At 46.3% G+C, this 16,181-nt stretch overlaps 1 protein-coding gene across 1 annotated transcript in view; it reads left to right on the top strand.

Annotated features, from left to right (window-relative positions):
- LOC140396462 (leucine-rich repeat-containing G-protein coupled receptor 5A-like) overlaps window positions 1–16,181 on the top strand; it is a 205,884-nt gene that overhangs the window by 127,656 nt on the left and 62,047 nt on the right. The window contains exons 5-6 of the mRNA XM_072485108.1: window positions 6,243–6,458; window positions 12,484–12,555. Coding sequence (XP_072341209.1) covers window positions 6,243–6,458; window positions 12,484–12,555 — 288 coding nt within the window. The remainder of the gene's footprint in view (window positions 1–6,242; window positions 6,459–12,483; window positions 12,556–16,181) is intronic.

Below are 16,181 nucleotides of genomic sequence, written 5' to 3' on the forward strand. Positions count from 1 at the left end.
TATTGCTAATCCTAGGACATTCTGGTGACCGTAGTTTTGCAATAATGCAAACTCTCGTGTTTAATTCAAACCTGAAAAAACAAAACCCATTTTCTCCAACCTCAAATGACCAGACTGAACTCTGATTAGGATGTCTGTGAATATTTATTTCCTGTGCAGGCAGTTGAATTTGTTTTCGGGAAAATAAAGCATTAAACGCTCAGTAGCTTGATTACTACTTATTTGTAGGTTAGTAGAGAAAAACACCTTTCCAAACATGGCCACACACACCACGGCCCTACGTGTGGGAGGTTATGTCACAATGGCATTTGACACACCATGCAACGTTATTGCATTATATTAGCTTCAAACGCGTCCCAGGGTCACGATAGCCCCTGTGTTGAAAGTAGGAAAATGTTATCATGAAAAGTCATTTCTGAGCACTTCAAAAACATTAATTGTTTACAGATACACGTGATTATTTCAGAAGTTGACCTTTATTTTTCTGAGGCCAGCTTTCTGATTAGTTGATAGAAATAACCAGAAAGTCGTTTGTGGAAAAGAAAATCAGCTCTTCTGGTTTAGGAAGGGTCTGAAAGCAGAATTTCACAGATTTCACAGAATGTACAGTGCAGAAGGAGGCCATTCGGCCTATCGAGTCTGCACCGGCCCTTGGAAAGAGCACCCTATCTAAGCCCACACCTCCACACTATCCCCACACTTCCACTCTATCCCCGTAACCCTACCTTATCTAATACTGCCTAATATTGTAAACCATAGTGTTAATTAATTGATTTTGATTTGATTTATTATTATCACATGTATTAGTATACAGTGAAAAGTATTGTTTCTTGCATGCTATACAGCCAACGCATACGGTACATAGGGAAGGAAGGAGAGCCTGCAGAATATGATATTACAGTTATCGCAATGTGTAGAGAAAAGATCAACTTAATACAAGGTAGGTCCATTCAAAAGTCTGATGGCAGTAGGGAAGAAGCTATTCTTGAGTCGGTTGGTACGTGACCTTAAACTTTGGTATATTTTTCCTGACGGAAGAAAGTGGAAGAGAGTATGACCGGGGTGCGTGGGGTCCTTGATTATGCTGGCTGCCATTCTGAGGCAGCAGGGAATTATAGATAGAGTCAATGGATGGGAGGCTGGTTTGCGTGATGGACTGGGCTACATTCACGACCTTTTGTAGTTTCCTGCAGCCTTGGGCAGAGCAGGCTCCATCACCAAGCTGTGATACAACCAGAAAGAATGCTTTCTCTGGTGCATCTGTAGAAGTTGGTGGGGGTCGTAGCTGACATGCCAAATTTCCTCAGTCTTCTGAGAAAGTAGAGTCATTGGTGGACTTTCTTAACTATAGTGTCGGCATGCGGGGAACAGGACAGGCTGTTGGTGATCTGTACACCAAAAACCTGAAGCTCTCGACCCTTTCTACTTCGTTCCCATTGATGTAGACAGGGGCATGTTCTCCACTACGCTTCCTGAAGTCGATGACAATCTCCTTCGTTTTGTTGAAATTGAGGGAGAGATTATTGTCGTCGCACCAGTTCACCAGATTCTCTATCTCATTCCTGTATTCTGTCTCGTCATTGTTTGAAATCCGACCCACTACAGTGGTATCATCAGCAAATTTGAAAATTGAGTTGGAGGGGAATTTGGCCACACAGTCATAGGTGTATAAGGAGTATAGTAGGGGGCTGAGGACACAGTCATGTGGGGCACCGGTGTTGAGGATGATCGTGGAGGAGGTGTTGTTGCCTATCTTTACTGATTGTGGCCTGTGGGTTAGAAAGTTCAGGATCCAGTCACAGAGGGAGGAGCCGAGGCCAAGGCCACGGAGTTTGGAGATGAGTTTCATAGGAATGATGGTGTTGAAGGCTGAGCTGTAGTCGACATAGGTGTCTTTGTTATCTAGGTGTTCCAGGGTAGAGCGCAGAACCTGTTGCAGCGGTAGGCGAACTGTAGGCAATCTGGGAGGCTGGAGCTGATTTGTGCCAAGACTAACCTTTCGAAGCACTTCATGATGATGGATGTCAGAGCCACTGGACGATAGTCATTAAGGCAAGTTGCTTGACTTTTTTTGGTACAGGGATGATGGTCGTCTTCTTGAAGCAGATAGGGACCTCAGATTGTTGTAAAGAGAGGTTGAAGATGTCTGCCAATACCCCCGCCAGCTGAACCGCACAAGACCTGAGTGCTCGTCCGGGTACCCCATCCGGGCCAGTGGCTTTCCGTGGGTTGACCTTCGAGAAGGCTGCTCTGATGTCTGCAGTGGTGATCTCAGATACAAGTTCATCTGCGGCTTCTGGGGCGGAGGGCTCGCTCTCGCTGACCTCTTGCTCAAAGCGGGCATAGAATGCGTTGAGCTCATCAGGGAGGGGTGCGTTGGAGCCGATGATTTTACATGCCTTCATCTTGACATGGGCACCCCCCCCCCCCCCCCCCCCCCCGTTCGCCTGCCACCCCACCTAATGATGCCTACAGTCTGGCATGTGCTTAGATTGGGACAGTTTTAGAAACCAGCAAAGGGCAGCCTTAAGGGGGTAAAAAGCAAATATGACAATAAAATAGGCAGGAGTGGAAATACAGATTGCAAAAAAATATTTGCAAGTATATAAAAAGGAGAGTGGCTGGGGTAAATATTGGTCCATGGGACAGAAGAGGTTATTGTCGGGAATCAGGAAATGGCAGAGACATTCAACAAATATTTTTGGCAGAATTGTTAGGTCCTTCGGGGATGAGCATAGGGACAGGCTGGCATTGAATCTGATGCCACCAGTCCATATGTTGGCTTCTCATATTCATCCAGCCCTGGACCATTTTCCTGGAGGCGGGATGAGGGTGGTGGTGGGGTGGGGGGGTGTAAGCAAGGTTACCTGCCTCGAAATGGCAGGTTGCTGATTAAGGTGAGTGAAGGCATCTAAGCCTGCCTAGATTACTGCCCCCCCCCCCCCACAACAGTCTGCCACCAGGAAGCCGACTCCAGCCAGACTCCCTAATTGACTTCAAAAAAAGACTGAGGGTATTGCATCCATGTTTGTTGATGATACTTAACTAGGTGGGAATGTAAGCTGTGAGGAGGACACATAGAGGCTACAAAGAGATATAGACAGGTTAAGTGAGTGGGCAACAAGTTGACAGTTGGAGTATAATGAGGGCAAGTTAGAGGCTATTCATTTTGGAATTAAGAATAAAAAAGCAGAATTTTTAGAAAGTGGTGAAACTTATAAATGTTGCTGTCCAGAAAGGGATTGGTGTACTCCTGTAACAGCAAATTAACATGCAGATATAGCATGCAATTATGATGACAAATGACTTGTTGGCCTTCTTGCAAAGAGGATTGGAGTACAGCAGTCTTGCTGCAATTGTGTAGGTTTATGGCCTGGCCCTCGGCTGGAACTCCTAGTGACATTTTTAAAAATAGCAAATAAACAGAAGTATGTAAAATGAAAATCAGTTTCCTTTTTGAACAACTGTGCAATGGTTACATTTCTGACCTGTAATTTTACATTATAAACCTACTGGCTGCTTGAACCAAACTGACCCAAAAATCCTCTTACTGACCTTTACTAACTCCTACTAATTTTCTAACTCTCGATAACTTGTTACTAATAGAATTTATTTGCAGCCCACCACTTCCCTTGACCCTCCCACCTGCTGATTCCCCTGAACCTCTTGTTCAACAACCCTCCTCCTCCATCTCCTAACCCTCCTGCTCACCACTTCCTGCCTCTCGCCTAGCTCCATGCCTGCCACTCTCACTCCCTACCTCTCGACGCCCCTCTCCTGAGCCTTCATTCAGGGTTTGGGTGTTGTAGAGGAAAGTGGCGAGTGAGAATATGAGGATAGGGCTGGCAAGTGGGGGAATTTGAAAGGATAGCAGCAGGCGGGAGGGTCAGGGAGGGTAACAGTGAGTGGGAGGCTCATGGAAGGAAGTGGCAGCAACCACAGTAAAATGAAAATGGGAAATGTCCCTAATTTACAAACTGTGCTAAAACATAAACATGCGATTGAAACGTGCTTTAAATGGGGGAATATTTACACTTTGTGCAGTTTTGGTCTCTATATTTAAGGAAGGACATATTTTCATTGGCGTCAGTACAGCGAAGGTTCACTAAACTGAGAAGAGACGGCTTTCCAATGATGAAACGCTGAGAAAATTGGATATATAGGGAGGGGTTTTCCGCGCAAGCCACCATGTGATTCACGGCAGCGGAGGGGGTCTACCATTGGCCGGCGGCGGAATCTTCTGGTCCCCTTGTCAATGGGATTTCCCATTAAATACACCCCTTGCTGCTGTGAAACCCGTGGTGAGGGTGCGCCATCGGCGGAACCAGAAGATCTCTCCCCCCCCCCCACCTCCCCCACGCCCCGCGTGCAGGGCCTGAAAGCTCCAGCCACACTTTTAGGACTGAGATGAGGAGTAATTTCTTTATTAGGAGGGGTTGTAACTGTTTGGGGTCCAGGCGGGTGTGGTTGCTCCACAGTTGAGTTTATTTAATGATTTTTGAGTCTCTGAAAATCAAAGGATATGGGGAGCAGCCGAGAGAGTAGAGTTCAGGCAGAAAATCAGGCCTAATCATACTGAATGGCGGAGCAGGTTTGATGGGCCATGTGGTTTCCTCCTGCTCCATTTCTCATGTTCTTATGAGGCACGGCTGCAAGCTGGTCATGATTGAGAATTAAATATTCCATGTGTTGACACCTTTAGAAAAGATGGGAAACTGGGAGAGGAAGAGAGTTGGTTTTATTGATTTCAATGATACTATTACAATATTTCTGAAAAAAGAGACATGCTATCAAACCTTTCCTCTTGCACTCATCAGGACATCGCGCAAGAATTACTAATGTAAGGGGAACAACAACTTATACTGCCCGAGAAGAGAGTTGCTGATTGGTTGGCAAGAGGACGCTAGTGGAGGTGTTGCCATGGAGAGTGCAGCAAAGAGTTGTTATCTGCCAAGCTTTCATTCAAATTCAAACCGGGCAAGTCAACTTTGATTGGTCAAGGCATTGCCATCGAGAATGGGCTAGGCAATGTCTGTCCTAGGTTTTTATTATTTGTTCCTCTTAATGTTGGTATTTTTTTTGAGCTTTTTGATCAGTGCAAAGCAAAAAACTTTGATAGTATTTCTCTTTTTTCAGCAATACTCAAGATCTGTACAAGCAGACGACTATTACAATCTTGCTGGAGAGGATAAGGCTAAGGGAAAACAGTGGAAATCTATGGTTAGAATCAAGGAATAATCTAGGTTGTAACACTATTTGGAGATGTTTGCAAGCCTTCAGATAGCAGCATCAATTAACAGAATTCATTACTTCAGATATTGGAGATGGATGTAGCAAAACCAAAGTTGGTTTATTGGGGGACTAATTTTCATAATTAGGCAAGACAGAGATGCTCAAGTCAGAAAGGTAGTGAATTACTTGAGCGCACTGAGGATAGAAACAATGGGATGGGATGAAGGGGGTAGTGGGGGAGGGGTGGTGGAGGTCTCTCCACTCCCAGAAGCAGAGTCCCTGCGGAGCTGACCTGTTGCATGCCGGCCCGTCCTGCAGCCATAAAGCATTGTGGGAAGACTAAATATGGACTGAGTGGGACTTCCGACCCTCACCGCTGTCCAATCAGGTTGGCCGGTAGCTCCATCAGCCCCAGCAGCACCAAGAGCGCGTTAGTTGGCACTGGCTGGATTGCAAGAGATGGAGTCCCATAGATCCCAGAGACAGATAAGGCCGAGATCCTGGGCAGGGAGGATTTGGGCAGGTCAGGAAGTCTGGCCTATATGTGACTCTTCAATGTCCTCTGAAATGGCCCAGCAGTTCAAGGGCAATTAGGGATGTGCAGCAAATGCTAGCCCAGCCAGTGACACCCATGTCCCACGAATGATCTTTTAAAAAATGGATTAGCCTAACGATCCATATATTTAAATTGCTAACAATGTTAACAATGCGAATTTTAATAATTCAAGGGGTACTTTAAATAAATTCTTCTGATGAAGCTGTCAGCCAATCAGATTGGCTGGCAGTGAAGGATGGGAGTCCCACTTGGCACGACACAAAAAGCGACCATCACCATGTAACTTGTACAAATGACAGAACAGAATGGTTCAAAAAAGCAACAAAGGGTAACCTATTCTCTTAAAATATGTCTACTGTTGTATTGACAAAACATTGGAAAAATGCCCTGGGGTCTGTTTGATACCAAGCTAATAATGCTTAGAAAATAAACCTCAACTCTTTTTATTTCCTAGGCGACTGGATGCTAACCATATCTCTGTTGTGCCACCAAACTGTTTCAACGGGCTAGTTTCACTCAGACATTTGTGGCTGGATGACAACGCCCTGGCAGATATCCCAGTCAAAGCTCTGAGCAGTTTACCTTGCCTACAAGCCATGACCTTGGCCCTGAACAGAATTCCTCATATCCCAGACTATGCATTTGGGAACCTTTCCAGTTTGGTTGTTCTGTAAGTAATGTTGCTTTGTTTGCACTGTTGAACATGCATAATGGCTGAAGTTATTTCTATGTAGATATGGTACTATTTTGAATAAACAAATAATAGCGACACTAAGTGTACCGTGAAATGTAGAAATCATTTGACCCATCTTGTGGCCAATCTAAACAGCTTGGAAGAGAGCAGTCAGTTCAGTTCACTTTAGCATGCCAGAATTGTTGAGCGATGCAGAGATTTTGTTTAACAGTACACATGAATTCAAATGCTTTTAGTTTGTTTTGAATTTGTGCACAAAAATATTTTCGGATCTTGCAAAACAATGAATGTTGCCATTTAATTTAAAGCTCTACTTTATGCATGTTATTTTAAATTACCGCTCAGGTAATACTTGGGACAGTTACCCTATGCAGTAATCTTTTTTTAAAAACCTGAAATGCCTTATTTTAGTGAGAATATGGTGAGAGACAGCTACGTCCTGTTACTGCAAAGGCTTGATTATAGCTGAACAGGAAGTTAAGTCATTAGAAATAAGTTTGATGTTTCCAGTGTACCTTCTCTGCAATAGGGCAGATGGGTCAGAACAGTTTCCCAACACATTCCCATCACTGGGCAAGTTTTCCAGCAGAGAACAGGCAATTTGAATAGTTAAGGGGTTAGGTGCCAACTAGGGATGGTTTTGAAGGGGGAAGGCCTCCAGCTCCATGGAGGAAACCTCCCTGTGGCACTGCATGAAGAGGCAGGGGCTCCATCATCCAAAGAGGAGCCACAGGCAGGACGGACACTCCCCCAATGATCCAATTCGTAGGACTTTTTTCGATGCAAGGGGTCTGCCGCCTTCCCCCTCTAAATTATTTCATTATTATTACACCTCCATTTTGAGGAGCTCTCCCAGTCTCCTACTTGCCTCAGTAGCACCTACCTCTCCCTTGGCATTGAGCTCTCAGACCTGTGTTTGGACCAGCTGCATCTGGAACATGCCCGCCTTCCTTAATAAGACAGCAAGTGCTGAGGCCAATTAGGTGGCTGCCTCCAGGAAAATAACTCTGCTGGTCTAGCTCCCTGTGAGTGCAGGCTCAGGACCCATTTAGTCCTGACATCAGGGAACTGGGGCCCACAGAAAAATCCTGTCTGATAACTTTCATCCAACTGCATCTTAGTAAGGGCGTCTGAATGCAATGTTTGAGTCCAGTTTGACGCACACAAATATTTAGTACGCTTAAATATATATTTTCCATTTATTAGCACAGTCTCAAGCGTGTTAGTGATCCCTAGAAAGTATTTGCAACGCTAACATTTCAGCACAGAACAACGTTGCGGCATTCACTAATTGTAATGGGATGATTCAATGATCTGAAGTCACTCAAGTAGTAACAACTGAGGCTTCTGGTAACTGTTTTGACTGAACATTTTGATTTTGATCTCTTAAACTATGTTTAAAGGATAGTCTTTCATGCCATTGAACAATGGCAGACGGATACCAAAATGTTTTCCTGTAATTTATGTTAAGTTGCAGCCTCCCATAACAGCTGCCCTTTTTTACCTTTGTATTCTGTACAGGTGACAATTCCAAGTATTTTAAGACCTTTGTTGAGTGATAATTTGTGAGGTTGCGGGAGTTTATACCTGAATTGATTCATGATACAATGTCACAATGCCATGGAGTCATGTGAAACAATAGCTGAGGCTTGAGTGAGTAATGGTCAGACAAAATTTTATCCTGGAGGAGTGATTCAACACACAGTCTGCAAAATCATGCCACTTGGTTTGTGCGTTTATTTATCCTTACCTTTCCTCTCGTGAAGATGGGTCCAGAACCTCCGACCTCCAGAGGTGCGGGGGTTGTACTCAGGCCTAACCCAAAGGGGTGCTGAGGCACCGCACCCCTCCAACAACCCCCCCAAATGTTCCCATGCAAGGACTACCATGCAACTGCCCAGGAACTTCAAACTTCCAATGGACAATTACCCTGCACTGGGAATCATGAAATACTCTGTTTTAAATCAAAGGCTTTAATGATTTGGGCTGTCTTAACATATGTTAGAAGAATTAAAACCACTTTTAACTCCTGGATAACTATAAGACTGACCGTCCCCACCTCCCGCAACCCCACAGTGGATGCCCGGCTAGCGTCCCACCACCGAACTATTCCCTCAATTACTCTACCAACACTCCTGACTACTCTCCCAACCCCACTGAATGTCCCGGCTTTCCCACCCACCCTACTTATTGACCACCTACCCTTCTCGACCCATCCTACCAGCCCCCCTTAACTAATCCTACCCAATTACCGTTCATGCTTACTTTCTCCCTCAATCTTGCAGGTGGCTGGAACCTTTGAACTTTCCTGCTCTACAGCAGCCAGTGCTGTAAAAAAGGGGGCTTGGCTTCTCTTCCCCCTGATGCTGCTTCATTGCACTGAAGTCCTCGGGATACCTCCTGCACTTTCCTCACTATGCACGAGTCAGAAGGTTGGGTGAGAATTGTGTAGCTGAGGCAAGGAAACGGGAGCTGACTGTGACTGCCACTCCTCGGACCCCAATATCTCTGTGGCGTGGGGGTGGTGAAGAGAACCCCCGATACCTCCATGGTGGGTTGCCCTGAAGCTTGTTTAATGGTCCTTCCTGTCCATTTGAGGGGGGTGGGGGAGTTTAATTCCAGTGCTGTTCATGGCGTCCTTTAAAGATGGTGCCCCAATCTCTGTAGAGCAGATGGCATCAAGTGCCAGAACATGGTCTGAGAACATGGCTGTGCATCTGGAGAGATACACTTTCAGTTAGAGCCCAGCACTCTGACAAATTCTGCCCTGTGTAAGAAACAAAACCAATTGCTATCTGGAATGACATCTGGTTAAATCTTCACTGGCACGTTTGCAGTCAGTTTTGATCATTGCAACTCAGGAACGTCATTGTAGCCGAGGTGCCGGGGAGCGGGAGGGGGTACACCATCAGCACAGATTCCGTGGGGAGCTTGAGTTTAAAATTCGAGCTAGCCCAGTGAGGAGTGATGCCATATCTCACACAAAGGATATCAGGAATCTGCAAATCTCTCCTTTCAAAGATTGCAGATGTTGAGTCAATTGACATATTCAACGCTGGTATCCGTTGCTTTTTTGTTAGGTGAGGATGTCAAGGGATCTGGAGAAAATGGAGTTGAATTAGAGATCAGACAAGGTCTAACGAAAGCAAAATAGGCTAGAGGAGCTGAATGGCTGTGTTTATAAAACAGTTACAGCAGTATGGACCTCCTGTGGTTTAATATTTACAATATACAGGCAATGTGTTTCAATTAAGTATTATTTAGAAAGATTGCTAGTTTTCCATATTATTACGATGCCTGGAGAGACTGATAACTTTTGAAAAGAGACCTGCCCAGTGACCAATACAAAGGATTGCACTACGAGATTTTGTGTTTGAAGACTTTTATTCTCAGAAACTAAAATCAACTTCAACAAAATGCAGAAAAGGTATTCCCCATAAAATTCTCAAAACAACCTAAAATCCCATGCCGTGTTTATTGCACTGCACTCTCTGCACGAATGTTGTCTTGTGTATGAAGTCCCAAGCTCCCCCCTTGCTCTCACAGGATCTCTTCACCCTGCCCCAACAGGGCGAATCTTCCAGTGTCCTTTTTGAAACAGTCCCTTCTCTCAATGTTGAGAAGTAATCTCCCTCTTTTTCTCCGCATCATGAATCAGCTTAGTTGTAGGTCAAGCACATTCACACCAAACTACTGACCAGCCTTGGAACAGGTCAACCTGTATGAAATGTGACAAATCTGAAACACAAAATATGCAAGAATGGCATTTGAAAGTCTTTGGGCCAGAACAACAAGACTTTGAGGCATCCTTTTAGCCGCTTCAGCCAGGAATGTAAAGGTGGATAATTTCTCTCATAGCAAGATCGTGACTTTAGCAGTGTGGAAAGAGAAAGCATTGATCGGAGGTGATGTAACTTCCCTTGGAGGCAGGGAATAGAGGAGAAGAACAAGTTATTCCCGTCGCTCTCATGATATCACTTGAAGATTAAAATTAATTGAGGTGTTAATCTACCAATTTAACTGTATGAACTAGCTGGGCAGATGAGTGAACGCCTTTGTGCGAATAATATGTAGGGACTGAACAGCACCTCCGCAACAGTGTCATTCAAATTTGCCCCCAGAGTACTTCTATACCAGACAGGGCAGCAATGGTTAAGTGTTGGCTGCTAGTTTTGTTGTCTAACAGATATTGTGAAGAAAGCCTCAAAAAGAAGGAACTGGAAAATGCATCATAAAAAAAACATAATCCATCTCTCTGGGGAGCAGAACCCGAAGGCGCTCGAAATTTGGGATTCTAATTGCATTGGAGTTACAAACTGGTTGTAAAAATATTGCTCGTCTTTTAACTCCCTCCTAAAATTATCGGTTCAGCTTTATTAAGTTTCCCTTGATGTTAAAACTCATGATTTACACAAACGTTAACGAGAAAAAAATAAAAATAAAATGAAGATTGCTAAGGAATGATTAGGGAAGCTTAGGGAATTAGGGATTAGGGAATGATTAGGGAATTCACCTGAGGAAGGAGCAGCGCTCCGAAAGCTAGTGACATCGAAACAAACCTGTTGGACTTTAACCTGGTGTTGTAAGACTTCTTACTGTGCTCACCCCAGTCCAACGCCGGCATCTCCACATTAGGGAAGCTTAAACATAAGATAGGATTGTCTCCAACCCTTCCTGCTCGCAGGATCCACTGGTCCCGCTGAACACCAACCCCCTCGCGGTAGGTTCCCCGGCGGTGGGACAGGTGAGCCACACAAAACGCCACAGACATCGGTGGGACCGTAAAACGCCGCCGGCAGCCAAGAGTGAGCCACCCCTGCCGCCGGAAAACACGGCGCAGGAGTGGGGGACGGCTAATCCCGCCCATAGACTGGGAAGATTAATGAAGGCTCCAGCAAGGTATACATTTATTAAATTGAACAGATAAAGCAAATACAAAATATTTCTTCAGATTAAGACAGGTGGGGGAAGGATGCAGAACACAAAATTACTTGAAATTAATTTAAATGTTACAGAAATATTAAGGGAAAATAGTAATTATTTGAAGGATTATAAATATTTGGTATATTCCACCAGGGACGTTTATAGCCCCAGAGAAACTTGAAGACTTTGAAATGAAGTTTGCTGAGAGTTTGAATAGTAGGAAGATGAGCTTTGATGGTCTAGGCATTTTTTTGAAATGTACTTGTAAAGTTAATCAATGATTTCATGTTCAGATTGATTACCTGTAATGAGATTTACATTTTAATTTCATGCTGTACCTATAATCAAAATATTTCTCAGAGAGGCTATTTCAGCTTTCCACGATTAATTCCCTACAGCTGCACATCCAAATTGATTTGTAATAAATGTGACCCAGGCCTATAAATAATATAGAAAAAAAATCAATTCCAAAGTGCTGAAACCCTGTAACAGAAACAGGCTTCACTGGGATTTCGAAAGAGGAAGGGAAGGTTCACTTTCTGGGTGTAAACCTTTCACACAACTGGGAAAGGCAAGTTTAATGACATTAGCAGTCTAATTCTTGTTTGGCGTGAAAAATCACAGGCTTTTGATATCTGATTTTAGCCTAGGCTATGAAACAGCAACGCCTGATGTGAATCTTTTAACATGTTTCAAAACGAGCGAGAACCACTCACTCATTAAATTGGTAATTTAACAAAGTGAGGTCCGGACAGAGTTTGAGCCACTGTATAGACCTGGGGGAGGTGGGGTGTGGGAGGGGGGAGGGGGGGGGGTTGAATTTTCTCGACAAGGAGTAATGGTTTAATGTAATAAAACAGAAAATTCTGGATAAACCTTAAACCTGACGGTGTAAATCCAATTTTGAATGTACATATATTGCTGTAGTACCTAACATTTACATCGGTAGTTTTTGTATGACCTGGATAGCATGAGTGTTTGGAATGGCTGAAGCTGAAGGTCCAATTCTAAAAACGTTTGTTTAAGCCTGCTGCATGCATTGTCTTTGCCTGACTGTGCCATTAATGTTACCCCGCAGGCATCTCCATAATAATCGAATCCGCTCCCTGGGAAAGAAATGCTTTGATGGTCTCCACAGCCTGGAAACTTTGTAAGTTGACCTCTGATATGTTTCCCCCCTTTTTTTGAATGTTTTCAAAGTATATAAGAAAACAGGTTAAATTTAGAGAAAAGATTCAAAGATCACTGAAGAATCAACATATCTTTTACAGTGAAACCCAACCTAACAATGTACTTCCAATGATTCTGTTTTTACTTTTGAAAACAGGCAATTCGCCAGCAATGATGGAAATTCCATGAGCACGGAGGATATGACAAACTATATACAGATTTAATACTTGTAGAATATGGGCCGGGATTCTGCGAAAACGTGGCTAAGTGTTGACGCTGGCGTAAACACCGGAGTGTTTCACGGCAGTGTCAACGGGCCTCTTGGCCCAGCGATTCTGTAGCCCACAGGGGGCCAGCGTGGCGCCGGAGTACTCCACGCAGCTCTGGTGCCGATACGTGGCCCTGCACTGCCAGCCGCGGGTCTGTGCATCCATGGCAGCCGCTTCCGCGCTGGGCCTGCGCAATATGGCGGAGCCCCCCCCCCCCCAGATCGCGCCCGCCCGCCAATCGGTAGCCCCCGATCGCGGGCCTGGCCATCGTGGAGGCCCCCCTGGAGCCTGATCCCCCCGCCTCCCCCACTAGGACGGCCAACGCGGCCACGAGTCAGAGCTCCCACCGCGTGGAACCATACGTGAACCACGCTGGCGGGAACTCGGCCGGTTGACCACGGAGAATCGCTGTGGGGGCCTCTTTAAACGGCCCCCGACCGGCGCCGCGTCGACCGCACACGCGCGGCTGGTGGGATACTCCGGTCGCTAGAGAATCGCGTCCCGGGGTCGGACCCGATCGCGGGACGGAGGCCCCATTCTCCACCCCCACGCCGAGCGCCATTTCGGCGTGGAGGCTTGGAGAATCCCAGCCATGATATTCTATTCATTCCTGCAAAATAAGCTATTTTGGGAAGTCTAATTAGTCACTCACTGTCAAATAAGTAGACATAAAAATGTTTGCCAACTATGACGGTACAACCTAATTGTTATCTCAGTTTGGTCCTAAATATTTCAGATATTTGGGCCATTTAAGCAATACATGCAGAGCAAAAACTACAGAACTTACCCTGTGCTGGTTTCAAAGCTTGTATCTGAAAACATCGCATAAACATAATTTCAAAGCAATTGAAGACTTCTTCCAGCCCATTCACAAAGCAAAACACCAAAAAGCAGAACAGAACATTTGATTCCGTTTGTGACTATTAACACTACCTTTACAATGCAAGGCCTGTGCAATATTTTGCATGAAAGATTCATTTCAGAAGGAGATCTCTGGTTGTGAATTTGCGAGCTCGCCAAGAAAGTTAATTCAATTTTATAAAAGCAAATTACTGCGAATGCAGAATCTGAAACAAAACCTGGACAATACTCAGCAGGTCTGACAGCATCTGTGGAGAGAGAGAGGAGCTAACGTTTTGAGTCTGGATGATACTGTTGTGGGATGGTGGCCGGGGGAGGTGGCATGGAGCATTGGGGCTCGATAGAGGGTCAGCAATAGGTGGAGATAATGCCACTAACACATTTTAATCTCACAATGTGCCACCATCAGCACCCTCCTTAGTCATTATCTCCACCATTTACAGTCCCTTTGTCTTTCTGTCCACAACATCCTTGTCAATCTCCACCTATCCCTGGCCCTCTATCCAGCCCCATTGCTCCACGCCCCCCCCCCCCCCACAACAGTATAAATCTGATCTTATTTCCAATTCTCTCCAGCTTTGACAAGGAGTCATTCAGACTCGAAACGTTAGCTCCCTTCTTTCTCCATAGATGCTGTCAGACCTGCTGAGATTGTCCAGTGTTTTCTGTTTTAATTAAATTTTATGTTTGGGCAACAGGGGCGAAATTCTCCAGAAACGGCGCGATGTCCGCCAACTGGCACCCAAAACGGCGAAAATCAGACAGGCATCGCGCCGCCCCAAAGGTGCGGAATGCTCCACATCTTTGGGGGCCAAGCCCCAACATTGAGGGGCTAGGTCGGCGCCGGACGAATTTCCGTCCCGCCAGCTGGCGGAAAAGGCCTTTGGTGCCCCGCCAGCTGGCGCGGAAATGACATCTCCGGGCGGCGCATGCGCGGGAGCGTCAGCGGCCGCTGAAAGCTTCCCGCGCATGCACAGTGGAGGGAGTCTCTTCTGCCTCCGCCATGGTGGAGACCGTGGCAAAGGCGGAAGGGAAAGAGTGCCCCCACGGCACAGGCCTGCCCGCGGATCGCTGGGCCCCGATCGCGGGCCAGGCCACCGTGGGGGCACCCTCTGGGGCCAGATCGCCCCGCGACCCCCCCCCCCCAGGACCCCGGAGCCCGCCCGTGCCGCCTTGTCCCGCCGGTAAGGTAGGTGGTTTAATTTACGCCGGCGAGACAGGCATTTTAGCGGCGGGACTTCGGCCCATCCGGGCCGGAGAATCCAGCGCCGGGGCCCGCCAACCGGCGCAGCCCGATTCCCATCCCCGCCGAATCTCTCGTGCCGGAGACTTCGGCAACTGGTGGGGGCGGGATTCACGCCAGCCCCCAGCGATTCTCCGACCCGGCGGGGGGGTCGGAGAATCTCGCCCCAGAAATCCACAAGCAACATCGAATGACCACTTGTGTTATATTTGCTAAGATGGGGCAGGACTTTTGTTCCCTTTGAAAATATTCGAAGGGAAGGACCATTTCCAGATCCCAACCCCACACTTGCTGCCAGCGTGCCTGTTGGGAGATCCTGCTGGGGTCAGACTCTTCCTCACCACCTCAGAGTCCACCCGCCAATTAAAGACCAAGCAGAGGGCCTGCAGCTTTGGAAGGAGTCAAGCCCTACCAGCAGAGGTAGGAACTATTGCTGCAGGATGGGGACTACGAGGGCCCCTCCACTTTGAAGCACCCGCTGAGGAAGTTAGAATTCTTCAAAAATAACATCTGGTCACAGCTGACCCGCTCCCAAAAGAGGAAAAGCTGCAGCTATGGCCAGCTGATCAGTGCTGCAATAGCAGCCCCTGGCGGCTACCCTCCATCCTCCCCTCCCCATTCCGGCCTATCACCAGCAAACCACCTTCAGGCACCTGGCCATGTTTTGCCATCATGCTGGAGGCTACCTGCCACAGGGAAATTCCCAGCAACATTCCCCATCTCGCCTGTCCACAAACAGGCAGTTCATTTTTCCAATTGGCCACCCACTACTGCATTTGGGTAACCTCTGGCGGTGATGATTGGATTGGATTTGTTTATTGTCACGTGTACCGAGGTACAGTGAAAAGTATTTTTCTGCAAGCAGCTCAACATATCATTAAGTACATGGGAAGAAAAGGGAAGAAAATAAAATACATAATAGGGCAACACAACACGTACAATGTAACTACATAAGCACTGGCATCGGATGAAGCATACAGGGTGTAGCGTTAATGAGGTCAGTCCATAAGAGGGTCATTTAGGAGTCTGGTGACTGTGGGGAAGAAGCTGTTTTTGAGTCTGTTCGTGCGTGTTCTCAGACTTCTGTATCTCCTGCCCGATGGAAGAAGTTGGAAGAGTAAGTGAGCCGGGTGGGAGGGATCTTTGATTATGCTGCCCGCTTTCCCCAGGCAGCGGGAGGTGTAGATGGAGTCAATGGATGGGAGGCAGGTTCGTGTGATGGACTGGGCGGTG

Source organism: Scyliorhinus torazame, chromosome 19 (assembly GCF_047496885.1).
Source record: "Scyliorhinus torazame isolate Kashiwa2021f chromosome 19, sScyTor2.1, whole genome shotgun sequence".
NCBI lineage: Eukaryota > Metazoa > Chordata > Chondrichthyes > Carcharhiniformes > Scyliorhinidae > Scyliorhinus > Scyliorhinus torazame.